The 17,417-nt window shown below is 42.5% G+C and overlaps 1 protein-coding gene across 1 annotated transcript in view; it reads left to right on the top strand.

Moving 5' to 3' along the window:
* LOC124795010 (trypsin-3-like) overlaps positions 1-17,417 on the top strand; it is a 46,146-nt gene that overhangs the window by 15,108 nt on the left and 13,621 nt on the right. Inside the window, exon 4 of the mRNA XM_047259185.1 lies at positions 3,188-3,304. Coding sequence (XP_047115141.1) covers positions 3,188-3,304 — 117 coding nt within the window. The remainder of the gene's footprint in view (positions 1-3,187; positions 3,305-17,417) is intronic.

Raw genomic sequence — 17,417 nt, 5'->3', positions numbered from 1 at the left:
CAATATCTCTGGGCAGAGCAAACATTTTTGATGTTCTCAGTAATATATCACAACCTCTCAATTTCACTCCTATACGTCCAGTATTATTGCGCGTCAGGAGGTAACGTAGAATAGCATTGACTGTCTAGGGGGCGTTTTAAGTAGGCTAAACTGAACGACGCTTCGACCCTTTTACGGCAATACATTTCATTATGTCAGACTAATAGCGCACCACTTGTGACTAACTTAATTTTATGATTTACGTAGTATTCTGGTCTATAGTCGCCGCTCTCTGGAGTTGTGGTGGTTGTTTACTTTACTGCTTTTGCCACCAGATACAGCCTCCTCTGTCCACGATGTGCTCTTAGCTCCCATCATTGCCACTAGATGTCACTCCAAACGCCAATAAATACAGAACAGAAAATACGAATATTGCACACTAATCCCAACTATATACAATATTCACGCTTTGTGGGCACTGACTTCGATTTTTAATACTCCGAGTGCTAGTTTCTTACATTAGAGGTTTTCCCTTCCAAAAAATGTTTGGTTAAATAAATGAGACGTTACAGCCTGTAAACAAATTCTTACATAGAAACGCTGCATCACTGTGCAATTATCGTAGGCACCATTAGGAGAATTGTAACCAATTCCAAAAGTCAGTCATATGAAGCTCTTGATAGAGGGAGATGTGGGAAAGATGAAATGCGGTTGAATGTACAATTCACAGAACACTCCTTTTCATGATCCCGCCCCAACATTTACGCTGTCTAATAGTGAAAACTTGAGATGGTGGTACAGCAGCAAAAGCGGTCGTTGAATTTCTCTCGTCAGTTTCTGTTCTTTGTCGTTGGTGTATTTTATTCTTCAAGTATCATTCGTCTTGAAATATTTTATAATATTTGCAGACAGACCGTAAAAACGTTCAGGACAGCTTCCATCATTCAATCGCACTGCAGGGCTAACAGTTTGATGACATTTGAAACAAACGAAGACCAGATTCACTCTTTCGTCTGTTGTGTACATTGCGAAAGTCTGAATAGCTAGCAGCTACACTAGCAAGTTTCCTAATCGACATAACAGCATAGCACAGGTAATCACACCAACTGCGCCTCCGCTACGAGACTGCTTTTATTTGGCATACTAGGAAACGCGTTTGTGGCAGCTCTTCTCCTGCCGGCAGAACACTCATTTGTGGCGCTGCTGCATTGTTACTATTTTATCAAGTTCAGCACTTGCTATGTCACTGAAGTTCCCTTCAAAGACACTGTTCAGTATCAGACAAAGAAATATATAGCTGTTTTATGAAATAATTTCTACTGCTTTAGTTATTTTCTACTAATATTTCTTAGCACAATGTGTTACGGCAGCTTTCTGTCATAATCTGGTACATTGCGTTACGCTTACGTTAATCTGAAGTGTGAAGATACTGAGTGCGCCAGTGAGATTATGTACGGGAATATTCATTATTTCAACGCATAGGTTAGGGAAGTTGTATGTTTAAATTATTTATTTGGTGCCTTTACTTACATATTTGCTGGAAATTTACTTGTCTGGCATCCAGAGCACGGCAATAAACCCACAAATATCACTTACCACATTCACATGTAGATACTTGCATTTCAAGGACTCATAACTGCTAAGATAAACTTTTTGAAGTTGCTAAGGTAATACATCAATGAAAATACAGTCCTTTTTATAGAAGCATATTTATTTCATGGCACACATTATGTAATACAAATGATCAGTAATGTTGTTGTTGTTCTGGTCTTCAGTCCTGAGACTGGTTTGATGCAGCTCTCCATGCTACCCTATCCTGTGCAAGCTTCTTCATCTCCCAGTACTTACTGCAACCCACATCCTTCTGAATCTGCTTAGTGTATTCATCTCTTGGTCTCCCTATACGATTTTTACACTCCACGCTGCCCTCCAATGATCAGTAATATTAAGAAAAAAAATTTTTTTGACTCTTTATGTTAATGAAATAAGCATTCCACACTGGAGAAATGTTTGAAGAAACTTTTATTGTTCTTTTCTGTCTTATCATTTAGCAACCTGCAACCATGAATTGTGCCTGTTTTAAATAATATTTCGATGTCTTATCTAAGTTTCATACGCAGCGAAAACCAATTGAGGCCATGATCAAGTCTATAAACGGTTGAAAAGTGCCCTCTTTCTTTCGATTGATAAAACTAGTGATAAAATTTGGAGTTGAAATAGCAGAGGGTCACGCAAATGTCCAACCTAGTGAATTTTTGGATCACTAACACGACTAATGGGTAGTTGCACATCGCTCTATTTTCATCCTCTGCTCAACATGGCTGTATAATTGTTAGATTTTACCTAGTTTCCTATCAGTTGTAGATAACTGCAAAATATGACGACATTTGCAAAGAAATCAATAAAACTGGAAACTCGAATAATTGAAAACAAACATTTTTTATTGTGCATGCAAAACATGTATTTTATTCAGGAAAGCTGAATTCAGAAGTGTGTGATGGTCTCACATTAATAAAGATAAATTGAAACAGTTTTGATAAGAACACTACGTCAGCAACGGCGATGTATGTGTGTAACAAAGCTAGCAGTATGTCTGATCTGAATAAAGCGTGCTCCAGTGCAAAGCGAACATTACACATAGGTGCCAAAAGTCAGGAAGCACTTTACTCTGTAGTCATTGAAAAGCGGTAATAAAACCTTCCAACGATATCTTTTTAGTTTCATTTTAGTGCTGCTAGCTCACCAGAAATTAATATAAAGAGGCTTTCCGGTTCACTGCAGCACATTGCATCACACACTGCTAAAAGTAACGTGTCAGCTAACTTTCTAAAAGCCACGGAAATATAAACTTCTCACAAATAACTAACAACCGTCACGTGTGAATGATGAAATAAGTTAAAGAGTTTAACGTATAGCAAAAAACATAGTCTTACACTTGCGGCACAACTGATACACCATACGCAATCTATTTTCAGCACTGCTTGTTCTGAACTTATCACCCAAACCTCGACAACAACTTTATAATAATTATATATGTAACAATAATTTTCTTTAATAAAAGAGTTCCTAACACTTAAATTTGTTAGTTAGCAAAACTCTTCTATTACGTTTAGTGTCTAATTCCCTCAGCATCGTCTGCTCTACGGATTACATAGCTGTGTATACAAAATAACTTTATATAGAACATGTTATGTTCGTGCCTCTGCAGGTGTCGCCTGCTTTTCCAATTGATGGCATCACAGTGGCGCCAATACAGCTGCCAGAACAGGGGGAGCAGGTTCCAGATGGCGCCAACGTCACCGTCATCGGTTGGGGAGACCTCTGGGTAAGAACTGTCCCCCTAATTTTTAATTTCTGCAGTAAACTTCTTATAAAAGGCAGTACTTTCAACGTGTAGATTCCCACTTTGAAGGTGTGGCAACTTAGACAGCGCTATTATTCTTGCAAACAGTAGATGCAGGTGAACAAGTAGATGCTTCTTTGCTGGATCTGTAATAGTTGTTCGATATTGTTCTACATTCTCGGCTAATAACGAAGATACCATCACTCTGAGTTCTTCTTAGATACGGTTTTGGTTCGAAATATGTTTGACTAATAGAAGTCAGGACCATCAGATTCTCTACTGACGATAACGTAATTGATCAACAGTAGGAAAGTGCAGAGAACAGGATGTCCATGTGGTGCAACAAATCACAGATCTAATAAATGCAGATGAACATAAGATACTGATCATAAGAATGGAAAACAACTTAGTGGTATTCGATTACAAGATTGGTGATGGACTTAAGGAGCTCATCACATCATTTACCTATTTGTGGCTAAGAGTAAGAAGCAGTATGAACTGGGAGGATCACGAGAAACCAATAGCAGGAAAGCCGACTGGGAACAGATGTACTGGAAGAGCAACCCAATGTAGACTACTGCTGCAGTGTCTGCAGTCCTTGTCAAGTAGTCATGACGGCAGTCTTCGGTTTAAGTCGGTGGCGTGTGGCTATAACTGTATCAGTTTCGTATAGACCATACGAAAGTGTAGCGGAGATACCTGGGGAACTTAATGGGAGTCTTTCAGAAGTAAGGTAGAGAGGGAACGAGCGGATGACGCCTCTGCATGATGTCAGGGATCGTCTGGAAGCGCTAGTGGCGCTAAGAAAAAATGGTTCAAATGGCTCTGAGCACTATGGGACTTAACTTCTTAGGTCATCAGTCCCCCGAGAACTTAGAACTACTTAAATCTAACTAACCTAATGACATCACACACACCCATGCCCGAGGCAGGATTCGAACCTGCGACCGTAGCGGTCACGTGGTTCCAGACTGTAGCGCCTAGAACCGCTCGGTCACCCAGGCCGGCTACCGCTAAGAAAACATGATTATTCAGTGAATCGTTTATTGTGATAACTTTACAAAGAGTGGTGCACTGTTGGCCATAGTTGCCTCCTGCCCTGGTCACGGACAGACTCTCAGTGTCTGCACCAGTCCTTGGACCACCCCATCCGCGATGTGGTGTAGGTGGCAAGCGTTCAGACTTGTACAGCCGGCTTGGTAGGCCCCACACGCAGAAGCGGTTAGGCGTACCAGACGGTGGTCCGCCAGGAAACCTAGTCACCATCTTCCGTCCCACACTCAGAGAGTACTGCACCTGATACTGCACTGCTGCTGGCAGTGCATCAACTCTCCCGTCAGCTGTGGTACAGCATGAAGTTCGTCAGTGGAATTCACCTCTGCGGCACTCCACGGCTGCCTGGTACTGTGCTGGTTGATCTGAGATAAGACTTACTGAAACAACATGGTCACGGGACGGAATGTCGTACCCGGACTCCATCGTTCCCATTGACTTGAACCGATCTCCTCTACTTGGAGCTGGAGCTCCAGTATTTAAAGAGCTCTCAGTAGTTTTGTGACGTGAGGTTTTCTAGCGATGACCGCCTGTGGCCTCCTTTTCTGCAAACCTAGCTTTAATTCTCTCTTAGCAGCTAGTTAAACTGGTCTCTAATGTTTCTCCTAGCCATGTCTACTGCTTCTTGCAACATCCCGCCTCGCGAAAGAGCGTGCGTGTTATTTTGCTTAGTCGCTGTCCTTTTCTACACTACTGGCCATTAAAATTGTTACGCCACGAAGATGACGTGCTACAGACGCGAAATTTAACCGACAGGAAAAAGATGCTGTGATATGCAAATGATTAGCTTTTCAGAGCATTCACACAAGATTGGCACTGGTGGCGACACCTACAACGTGCTGACATCAGGAAAGTTTCCAAACGATTTCTCATACACAAACAGCAGTTGACCGACGTTGCCTGGTGAAACGTTGTTGTGATGCCTCGTGTAAGGAGGAGAAATGCGTACCATCACGTTTCCGACTGTGATAAAGGTCGGATTGTAGCCTATTGCGATTGCAGTTTATCGTATCGCGACATTGCTGCTCGCGTTGGTCTAGATCCAATGACCGTTAGCAGAATATGGAATCGGTTGGTTCAGGAGGGTAATACGGAACGCCGTGCTGGATCCCAACGGCCTCGTATCACTAGCAGTCGAGATGACATGCATCTTATCCACGTGGTTGTAACGGATCGTGCAGCCACGTCTCGATCCCTGAGTCAACAGATGGGGACGTTTGCAAGACAACAACCATCTTCACGAACAGTTCGACGACCTATGTAGCAGCATGGACTATCAGCTCGGAGATCATGGCTGCGATTGCCCTTGACGCTGCATCACAGGCAGGAGCGCCTGCGATGGTGTACTCAACGACGAACCTGGGTGCACGAATGGCAAAACGTCATTTTTTCGGATGAATCCAAGTTCTGTTTACAGCATCATGATGGTCGCATCCGTGTATGGCGACATCGCGGTGAACGCACATTGGGAGCGTGTATTCGTCATTGCCATACTGGCGTATCAGCCGCCGTGACGGTTTGGGGTGCCATTGGTTATACGTCTCGGTCATCTCTTGTTCGCATTGACGGCACTCTGAACAGTGGACGTTACATTTCAGATATGTTACGACCCGTGGCTCTACCCTGCGAAACTCTACATTTCAGTAGGATAATGCACGACCGCATATTGCAGGTCCTGTACGGGCCTTTCTGGATACAAAAAATGTTCGACTGCTGACCTGGCCAGCACATTCTCCAGATCTCTCACCAATTGAAAGCGTCTGGTCAGTGGTGGCCGAGCAACTGGCTCGTCACAATACGCCAGTCACTACTCTTGATGAACTGTGGTATCGCACCTGTACACGCCATCGAAGCTCTGTTTGACTCAATGCCCAGGCGTATCAAGGCCGTTATTACGGCCAGAGGTAGTTGTTCTGTGTACTGATTTCTCAGGATCTATGCACCCAAATTGCGTGAAAATGTAATCACATGTCAGTTCTAGTATAATATATTTGTCCAATGAATACCCGTTTATCATCTGCATTTCTTCTTGGTGTAGCAATTTTAATGGCCAGTGGTGTATTTCCCGCTGCATGTGCTCTGTCTCTCACTCAGCTACTGCAGAGTTGCAGACTGAGCTGCTCGTCTGTCTTGCAACACAGTGCTTCCTGATCCGCCGCTAATTGTGGCGTAACCAGCCTATCTTACTTCGAGGTGGTTGAACTCCGTTAAAAATTTTATAATTTGGAACCCGTATTACCCTGTGTCGTAACACATCCCTCCCCCTTTTTTGAAATTCGTCTCGAATTTTCAACTTCGATTGTTCTTAATTAGCCTATAAATTCTTAGACTTTAATTTACATTTCTCTTTGTGCTAAGTTGCAATGGAATATTGAATCTTAGTTGATTCTACTATGTTTATCTAATTACAGTGTTGTGTTTTCTGCATCCATCTTATGACTAGGTTGCATCCATTTTACTGGAATTTGGTGGTTTCCAGTTTCACTTGAGTGTACCATCTTACGTTTGAGACAGAAGTACATTGAACAAATAAATATCAGAACCCGGATTACGCTCATGGTTGAAAAACTGTAAATAACTGTCTTATGCCTATGCTTTTCATGATACCGTTTCACATGCTGCAATATTTGGTTTCCTCAGATTTGCTGACTCCCGGAATTTGTCAAGATGTCCATCGTCTGTAATAAAGTTGAATCCAACGAGTTGTCGATAAACGTTAGGTTTTGGTGGGATGTAATCTGAAGGGCTCTCTCTGGCGAATAGAACGTTTTTCTGGACACGTTAATTAGTGTTGTACCCATAATGGTAGCTGGAAGGTGAAACTGTCTTCCTGCTACCTCGCATCTAGTCCCATTTATTATCAATCCGTTACCTTGCAATTCTAGTCGCATAATTCCTGTAGGTCTTCAATTTTCGTAACAAGTAATCATTACTGTCTCTGACGCAAACATGGAATAAAGCCAGTGGTCTCCGATTCTTTGGAATTCGGTTTGTGGCGCTGAAACTTTTATCTCCCACTCTGCCGCCTCTAGCTTTCCTAAAAACAATGGCATTTCACATGACTTTTGGTTCGTTTGTATCGCCCTTGCTGAACATAAATAATAATTCTTTCCTGAAAGCAATCGTTGAAATCTGCTACGGACATGACAACATGAGCATCTCTTTTCTTAGAAACCGATAACATTTCTGGTGTTTGAACTGTACCCATTTCTGAATTGTACTCCACTTTATTGGATATGGATGTACCGTGTAACATTGGTATTGTGCAATCATTTCCTATTACTGGAAATTTAATTCAGTGGTTACTTCCACAATAAATATACGATAAAATACAGCTTATTCCTACGTGTTATTGGTACGATATGCTGCAACTTCTCGAAAAAGTCTCTTTGTGCTTGTTGTAATGCTACGAGAATTTTCTGTGGGCTTACTAATGTTGAACTCAAGTGCCCATGATCAGCATGGTGTATTGGCTCATGTAATGTCTCTACCTCTACTCTTGCGTCGTCTAATGTGTTCGCTAGTGTGCGTATTGATGCGGCTACCAGCATTTTATCATATACACCACTTAAATGAATAGTTTAGATCAACAAGTACAGTACCAGCCATGCGTAGGTCTCTAGAAGAGCGTAACGTTCCAAAGGATTGGAAAAGGGCACAGGTCATCCCCGTTTTCAAGAAGGGGCGTCGAACAGATGTGCAAAACTATAGACCTATATCTCTAACGTCGATCAGTTGTAGAATTTTGGAACACCTATTATGTTCGAGTATAATGACTTTTCTGGAGACTAGAAATCTGCTCTGTAGGAATCAGCATGGGTTTCGAAAAAGACGGTCGTGTGAAACCCAGCTCGCGCTATTCGACCACGAGACTCAGAGGGCCATAGACACGGGTTCACAGGTAGATGCCGCGTTTCTTGACTTCCGCAAGGCGTTCGATACAGTTCCCCACAGTCGTTTAATGAACAAAGTAAGAGCATATTGACTATCAGACCAATTGTGTGACTGGAAGAAGAGTTCCTAGATAACAGAACGCAGCATGTCATTCTCAATGGAGAGAAGTCTTCCGTAGTAAGAGTGATTTCAGGTGTGCCGCAGGGGAGTGTCATAGGACCGTTGCTATTCACAATATACATAAATAACCTGATGGATGACATCGGAAGTTCACTGAGGCTTTTTGCAGAAGATGCTGTGGTGTATCGAGAGGTTGTAACAATGGAAAATTGTACTGAAATGCAGGAGGATCTGCAGCGAATTGACGCATGGTGCAGGGAATGGCAACTGAATCTCAATGTAGACAAGTGTAATGTGCTGCGAATACATAGAAAGAAAGATCCTTTATCATTTAGCTACAATACAGCAGGTCAGCAACTGGAAGCAGTTAATTCAATAAATTATCTGGGAGTACGCATTAGGAGTGATTTAAAATGGAATGATCATATAAAGTTGATCGTTGGTAAAGCAGATGCCAGACTGAGATTCATTGGAAGAATCCAAAGGAAATGCAATCCGAAAACAAAGGAAGTAGGTTACAGTACGCTTGTTCACGCACTGCTTGAATACTGCTCAGCAGTGTGGGATCCGTACCAGATAGGGTTGATAGAAGAGATAGAGAAGATCCAACGGAGAGCAGCGCGCTTTGTTACATGATCATTTAGTAATCGCGAAAGCGTTACGGAGATGACAGATAAACTCCAGTGGAAGACTCTGCAGGAGAGACGCTCAGTAGCTCAGCACGGGCTTTTGGTAAAGTTTCGAGAACATACCTTCACCGAAGAGTCAAGCAGTATATTGCTCCCTCCTACGTATATCTCGTGAAGAGACCATGAGGATAAAATCAGAGAGATAAGAGCCCACACAGAAGCATACCGACAATCCTTCTTTCCACGAACAATACGAGACTGGAATAGAAGGGAGAACCGATAGAGGTACTCAAGGTACCCTCCGCCACACACGGTCAGGTGGCTTACGGAGTATGGATGTAGATGTAGATGTAGATGTAGATGTAGATGCGTGTAGTGCCGCAGAGCTGAACTCCACTGACGAACTTCATGCTGTGTCACACCAACTACTACTGATGAACTGCCAGCAGCAGTGCAGTAGCAGGTACTGTACCCTCCAAGTGTGGGATGGAAGACGACAACCAGGGTTCCTGGCGTATCACCGTCCTGTATGCCAAAGCGCATTCAGGTGACTGGCCTACCAGTCCTGCAGTACTGGGTTCAACGCCTGCCGCCTACACCACACTGTGGTTGGGGCCGTCCACTGAAGAACAGGCACGAAGTGGGGTCGAGTACACTCCCTCAGCCAGTAGCAGCTATCCATACTCTACGAGGCTGGGCTGTGCGTCCGTATTGACGCAAGAGGAACGACGTCTCGCTTGAACACAACGACAAGGACTGGCGCAGCGTCCGACACTGAGAGTCTGTCCGTGACCATGACAGGAGGAAACTACGGCCAAAAGTGCACCATCCTTTCTAAAAGTTGCAAAAATAAATGATTCAGTGAATACGAGCGCTTCCAGACGATTCCTGACATCGTGCAGAGACGTCATACGCCCTGCCCCTCTGTAGGAGCATTCTCTTGGTTAGCCCACGCACATTTAGTGCAAATTTGTATGTTAGTCTGGTGAATCGACCTGTTGTACTGCCATTCATGCACAGCATTCCAGGATAACGCTCGCCCATGTACCGCTGTTGTCGCCAAACATGCGCTACAGAGTGTCGGCCTGTCGCCTTGGTCTGCTCGATCAGCAGATCTGTTTCCAATAGAGCACAAGTGAGACATCATCAGACAACAACACCAGCGTCATCCACAAACAGGAATAACCGCTTCTGCATTGACCGACCAAGTGCAGAATGCATGGAACCCCATCCCACAAAATGACAACAAAAAAAAGTTCAAATGTGTGTGAAATCCTATGGAACTTAACTGCTAAGGTCATTGGTCCCTAAGGTTACACACTACTTAACCTAAATTATCCTAAGGACAAACACACACGCCCATGCCCGAGGGAGGACTCGAACCTCCGCCGGGTCCAGCCGCACAGTCCAAGACTGCGCCTTAGAAACTGACAATACAATGCATGTACGTTTGTATGTTTGCAATCAACAGTCTGTTGGTTACATCAGTTATTAATATACCGGCACTTCACATTTGTAACGGCTTATCTCGTGCTTACATTAACCTGTGATCTTGCAATGTTAATGACTTAGGTATATTACCTAGACAAATTTATTCCCGAAATTTCATTACTCTACGTTAATTACTTCATGGTTTGCGATTTTTTCCCATCACTGTTGGAAAATAATGTTAGTGCACCTGGAAGACGACATCGATTTTGATCCAATGACAGAATTTGCCGCCTGGGATATAGTAGATGCACTGACAATGGTTTCGACGTCGTCCGGCAACAGATAGTGTAGTGGCATAGTTACCAGAGCGCCATCTGTGTCTGCCGTTTAATAAGAACGCTGACAGCCAGAAGGCTCAGTATGGTGTAGGGGTGTGAGATAAGCATACAACCATGCCACCGAGAGGCACTCGTGCTTCATACAGCCAAATGAGCAAATTTGAAAGTGGTCAAATGTTGGCCTTCCGAGTGTCGTGATGCTCCTTTCGGAGTATTACCACCGAAGTTGGACGACGCTAGCATCAGTGGTCACATGAACATACTCACATCCGTAGATGAGATTATGGCGTCCACGTGGCACAGACGCCTGACATGATCGTCACATTGTAAGGCCAGCAGTGACAGATCATACAGTTACAACAGCACAGATAATAGGGCTTATCAACACGAACTGTGGCGAACCGATTATTAGCAGTGGGACTACGGGCATGCACAGGTCTAGCACGTCTTCCACTCACGCCATAGCATCAATGTCAGAGGATCAAAATGGTTCAAATGGCTCTGAGCACTTTGGGACTTAACTTCTAAGGTGATCAGTCCCCTAGAACTTAGAACTACTTAAACCTAACTAACCTAAGGACATCACACACATCCATGCCCGAGGCAGGATTCGAACCTGCGACCTTAGCAGCAGCGCGGTTCCAGAGTGTAGCGCCTAGAACCGCTCGGCTACCCCGGCCGGCTCAGAGGATCACTTGGAAGGTAGAATGGCGCGCCGTGGCCTCAATCCCATTTAGACAGGCGTGGCTTGTGGACAAAGGGGTTCTTAGGGGTGTACTTTGTGAAATTATAGACTGTGTGTTTACATGAAGTTTTGTTAGAAACAACCTAACCTGAGTTTCTGTCTGATTATTTCGTCCCAGAAGAATCCATTTTACTTCCGAATTATGTGGATGAGGAAAATGTGATTCAAGCTAGTCACTAAATCATGTAAATCACACACAGTTCTGTTACTAAACCCGTAAACACTGTAGGATTACATCTTGGGTTGTCGGGTGTTCTGCCGGATGTCAGCGTCGTACTTGCACGATATTTCGGTCACGTAGCTCGAGACCTTCATCAGGTGCGACCTGATGAAGGTCTCGAGCTACGTGACCGAAATATCGTGCAAGTACGACGCTGATATCCGGCAGAACACCCGACAACCCAAGATGTCATTAGATCGCCGGGAAAGCCTGAAGAGTTACAACTGTAGGATTACATTATACATCTGTTCACGTATACCTGTAATCATTAACAACCAAGTTATTGCTCGTGAAAGTTTGGTAACATGACTCCCACTACGATGTAAACATAACCTGAATTGCTGTCACATTCCATTTGCCCTCGTCGCGAAGCTTAGATCATTAGTGAAAAAACAGCTTTAATTCTTTAGTTCTATTGGTCGGTGTCCAGAAATTAATGGCGGATGCCGTGATTTACGCACGCGACCGTATCAAGCATTAAGATCCAACTGTCTTTGAAGATAAAAGTGCATACGCGCTTGTAACACTTCCTCTCAAAAGGCACACAAAACATACACAACTGAGGCAGAATATTTTTAAAGATAGAGATAGTTTAAGTAAAAGAAAAATACTTATAACTAATGGTGGATCAACAAAACTATACTGAAAGTTAATAGTTCACACCAAGAAAGTTAATTTACGTATCAAAAGATAAGAAAGAAAATAGTTTTATAATGAAAACTATAATGAGACCTTCAGGGCTATTTTCTGTCGCTATGGAGAGCCTTGAAATGTCAAATGACAACTAATTTAAATTAGACTGTAATTCTTAATGTCCGTTATTATTTATTTATTTATTTACATTTTTTAGACACATAGAGGATCACATAAAGCAAATAATGACCTGTGTCTTATTCTTCTTGTTCTTCCAGAACTGTTTCATCATCTCGCTATGCTTGGCTTGACGTTCATCTGATCACTTTCTTCCAGGTACCTTGGGTTTGTCGTCACTTGAAATTTATGTCTGAAGACGTTTCAATCTTCGCTGTCTGTCAGCGAAATTTTGGAATTTTTTAAATCAATTTGGATCTGTTTTATCAGATAGATTATATAATGGTAAGACAGAGATTTAGGAACCAGGTTTTAAATTGTAAGACATTTCCAGGGGCAGATATGGACTCTGACCACAATCTATTGGTTATGACCTGTAGATTAAAACTGAAGAAACTGCAAAAAGGTGGGAATTTAAGGAGATGGGACCTGGATAAACTAAAAGAACCAGAGGTTGTACAGAGATTCAGGGAGAGCATAAGGGAGCAATTGACAGGAATGGGGGAAATAAATACAGTAGAAGAAGAATGGGTAGCTTTGAGGGATGAAGTAGTGAAGGCAGCAGAGGATCAAGTAGGTATAAAGACGAGGGCTAGTAGAAATCCTTGGGTAACAGAAGAAATATTGAATTTAATTGATGAAAGGAGAAAATATAAAAATGCAGTAAGTGAAACAGGCAAAAAGGAATACAAACGTCTCAAAAATGAGATCGACAGGAAGTGCAAAATGGCTAAGCAGGAATGGCTAGAGGACAAATGTAAGGATGTAGAGGCCTATCTCACTAGGGGTAAGATAGATACCGCCTACAGGAAAATTAAAGAGAGCTTTGGAGATAAGAGAACGACTTGTATGAATATCAAGAGTTCAGATGGAAACCCAGTTCTAAGCAAAGAAGGGAAAGCAGAAAGGTGGAAGGAGTATATAGAGGGTCTATACAAGGGCGATGTACTTGAGGACAATATTATGGAAATGGAAAAGGATGTAGATGAAGATGAAATTGGAGATACGATACTGCGTGAAGAGTTTGACAGAGCACTGAAAGACCTGAGTCGAAACAAGGCCTCCGGAGTAGACAATATTCCATTGGAACTACTGACGGCCGTGGGAGAGCCAGTCCTGACAAAACTCTACCATCTGGTGAGCAAGATGTATGAAACAGGCGAAATACCCTCAGACTTCAAGAAGAATATAATAATTCCAATCCCAAAGAAAGCAGGTGTTGACAGATGTGAAAATTACCGAACTATCAGCTTAATAAGTCACAGCTGCAAAATACTAACACGAATTCTTTACAGACGAATGGAAAAACTAGTAGAAGCCAACCTCGGGGAAGATCAGTTTGGATTCCGTAGAAACACTGGAACACGTGAGGCAATACTGACCTTACGACTTATCTTAGAAGAAAGATTAAGGAAAGGCAAACCTACGTTTCTAGCACTTGTAGACTTAGAGAAAGCTTTTGACAATGTTGACTGGAATACTCTCTTTCAAATTCTAAAGGTGGCAGGGGTAAAATACAGGGAGCGAAAGGCTATTTACAATTTGTACAGAAACCAGATGGCAGTTATAAGAGTCGAGGGACATGAAAGGGAAGCAGTGGTTGGGAAGGGAGTAAGACAGGGTTGTAGCCTGTCCCCGATGTTGTTCAATCTGTATATTGAGCAAGCAGTAAAGGAAACAAAAGAAAAATTCGGAGTAGGTATTAAAATTCATGGAGAAGAAATAAAAACTTTGAGGTTCGACGATGACATTGTAATTCTGTCAGAGACAGCAAAGGACTTGGAAGAGCAGTTGAATGGAATGGACAGTGTCTTGAAAGGAGGATATAAGATGAACATCAACAAAAGCAAAACAAGGATAATGGAATGTAGTCTAATTAAGTCGGGTGATGCTGGGGGAATTAGATTAGGAAATGAGGCACTTAAAGTAGTAAAGGAGTTTTGCTATTTGGGGAGCAAAATAACTGATGATGGTCGAAGTAGAGAGGATATAAAATGTAGGCTGGCAATGGCAAGGAAAGCGTTTCTGAAGAAGAGAAATTTGTTAACATCCAGTATTGATTTAAGTGTCAGGAAGTCATTTCTGAAAGTATTCGTATGGAGTGTAGCCATGTATGGAAGTGAAACATGGACGATAAATAGTTTGGACAAGAAGAGAATAGAAGCTTTCGAAATGTGGTGCTACAGAAGAATGCTGAAGATTAGATGGGTAGATCACATAACTAATGAGGACGTATTGAATAGGATTGGGGAGAAGAGAAGTTTGTGGCACAACTTGACCAGAAGAAGGGATCGGTTGGTAGGACATGTTCTGAGGCATCAAGGGATCACCAATTTAGTATTGGAGGGCAGCGTGGAGGGTAAAAATCGTAGGGGGAGACCAAGAGATGAATACACTAAGCAGATTCAGAAGGATGTAGGTTGCAGTAGGTATTGGGAGATGAAAAAGCTTGCACAGGATAGAGTAGCATGGAGAGCTGCATCAAACCAGTCTCAGGACTGAAGACCACAACAACAACATTATCCAGACTGTTATCTCTGTAAGTACTCAAAATTTTCTTTGCTAGTCGGTTGCCATCTAGTCTCATGATGTGTCAGTAGGATTTCAATCGTCGTTTGCGGAAATCGGTTTCGATGTTGGAATATTTTTCTGTGACTGTGTGTGATTGTAGACGATGTCCTTCATCTGTGGGTTCTGAGTGAAGGATTTTACGAATGATTTTCTTTAAGACTTTTTGATATTTTCGAAGTCTCCTTTGTAATTAATGTTTAGTGTCTCGCTGGCGTAGAGTGTTTCAGGTTTGATAACAGTCGTGTAGTGTCGAACTTTCGTGTTGATGTTTATGCATTTTTTATTGTTCCCATACGCTTTCCACATTTTGAATTCCCGCGTTTTTTGTGCTAATCTTTCTGTACCTATAGTCTCAATAATTTCTACTAAGTATTTGAAGTGGTTAACCTTGTTTACTGTGCCATATTTTGTGATTACATTTTGTTTTTTGATGTGTTTTGTAGCCATGAATTCGATTTTAGAAAAAGAAATTTGTTCAACTTTCTCAGCACAATCTTTGAGGGCTTCAATCTGATGGAGTGCTGTTTGTTCATCACCAGAAAGGATCGTGAGTCATCAGCGAAGGCTAGGCATGTGACGTCAATGTTATCCTTTTCTTTTCCTAGCCTGATGGGTCTCCAGATGTTTCGATTTTTCAGTTCTTGTTTCCATTATTTGGTGATTTTGTCTAAAAAGATGTTGAAAAGTAGTGGGGAGAGGCCATCGCCCTGCCGGGCGCCAGTCCGGATGGAAAAACGTTGTGAGATTTCCCCGTTGAATTTGACTTTGGAAGTTGTGTCTGTTAGGGTTTGTTGGATGAGCCGTTGTGTTTTTGGATCCATATTGTTTTCTTCGAGTATATTAAACGGGGATTGTCGGTCGACAGATTCGTAAGCTTCCTTGAAGTCGACAAATGTGTAAATCGTTGGGAGAATTCGTATAGCTCGAATTTTCAGCGTAGACTTGAGGTTGAAAATTTGTTCGGTGCCTGACGTGTGTGTTCCGAACCCTGCTTGGTATTCACCTGCTATTAGGGTTTCGAGTTGTTCCTGTGCGCGCAGTAAGAGGCAAGCGGAGAGGACTTTGTAAGGAATGGAAAGGAGGGAGATTCCTCTGTAGCTATTCACATCAGATTTGTCTTCTTTTTTTGTGAAGTGGTGAGATGAGAGCGCATTTCCAGTCGTCTGGGAGTTCATCACTTCGCCATATGTCTTGAATGATCTGTGTGATTTTCTGTAATGATCGTATTCCGAGATTTTTCAGTAGTTCTGCGGTGATTCCATCTTCTCCTGACGTCTTTCCGTTTTTCAGTTTTGTGATGTGGTGTCGGATTTCTTCTTGTGTCGGTGGATCGCTATCGTGTTTCGTGTGACTTGGGGTGTGTGTGTGTGTGGGAATCTTACGGATGGTTCTTTGTAGTTTTCTTGGTTGGTGAGTGCGAGTTTACCGTCTTTTTTCTTGAAGGTCAAATTTTGTGTTGTGTAACCTTTAATTCTGTTAGCGAAAGCTCTATAGAAATTTATGCTTCTGTAATTTCTGAAGCTGTCCTCAACTGATTTGAGCTGTTCAGCGATGTAGTTGCGTTTGGTTTTCCTGATAGTTCTGTTCGTCTCTTTGTGGATATCGAGGAAGTGTTGTAGGGTTTCCGGCGATTTGTTGCTGTTATATTTTTGAAAGGCGATTCGGCGATTGATGATGGTTTGGTCGCAGCTGGAATCCCACCATAGGTGTTTTGGCTTTTTCTTAAGTGGTATTAATTATTCGGCTTTTCTGATTATTTTGCTACAAAAGTCGGTCCAGTTGTTTGTCGGTTTTTTCCATTCTTCTGTGACCTTTATTTCTTGAATTCTAGATGCGTCGAACTTTTGGATATGTGGTTTTTTATGTTGTACTCTCTTCGGAGAAGGGAGGTGGTTGTCCGAGTCGATGTTCGCACCTCTTCTGGCTTGAATGTCGTGGATGATTCTGTAGTAGGGGCAGGAGATGGCAACATGGTCGATGTTATACTCAGCAACATGTTGGATTGGGGGTCGTCATGTTTTCTGTTTTTGTGGGGGTTTTCTGAAGTTAGTGGACATAACTTTGAAGCTGAATTGTTGGCATATGTCAGTCAGACGTGTGCCATTAGTGTTAGTGTTTTGTACCGAGTTGAGCGCTAAAGTCTCTCATTAGGATTTTCACGTCGTGTTGCCTAATTTTGGTCACAGTTTTTTCGAGCTTGTTCCAAAATTTTTCGACGGTTTCGGGATTTTTCTTCTTTTCGGTATTGGTGGGCGCATGCGTATTAATGATCGTATATACACTC

This window comes from Schistocerca piceifrons, chromosome 1, assembly GCF_021461385.2.
Source record: "Schistocerca piceifrons isolate TAMUIC-IGC-003096 chromosome 1, iqSchPice1.1, whole genome shotgun sequence".
Taxonomy (NCBI): domain Eukaryota; kingdom Metazoa; phylum Arthropoda; class Insecta; order Orthoptera; family Acrididae; genus Schistocerca; species Schistocerca piceifrons.
This window is presented reverse-complemented; position numbering and strand designations above follow the sequence as displayed.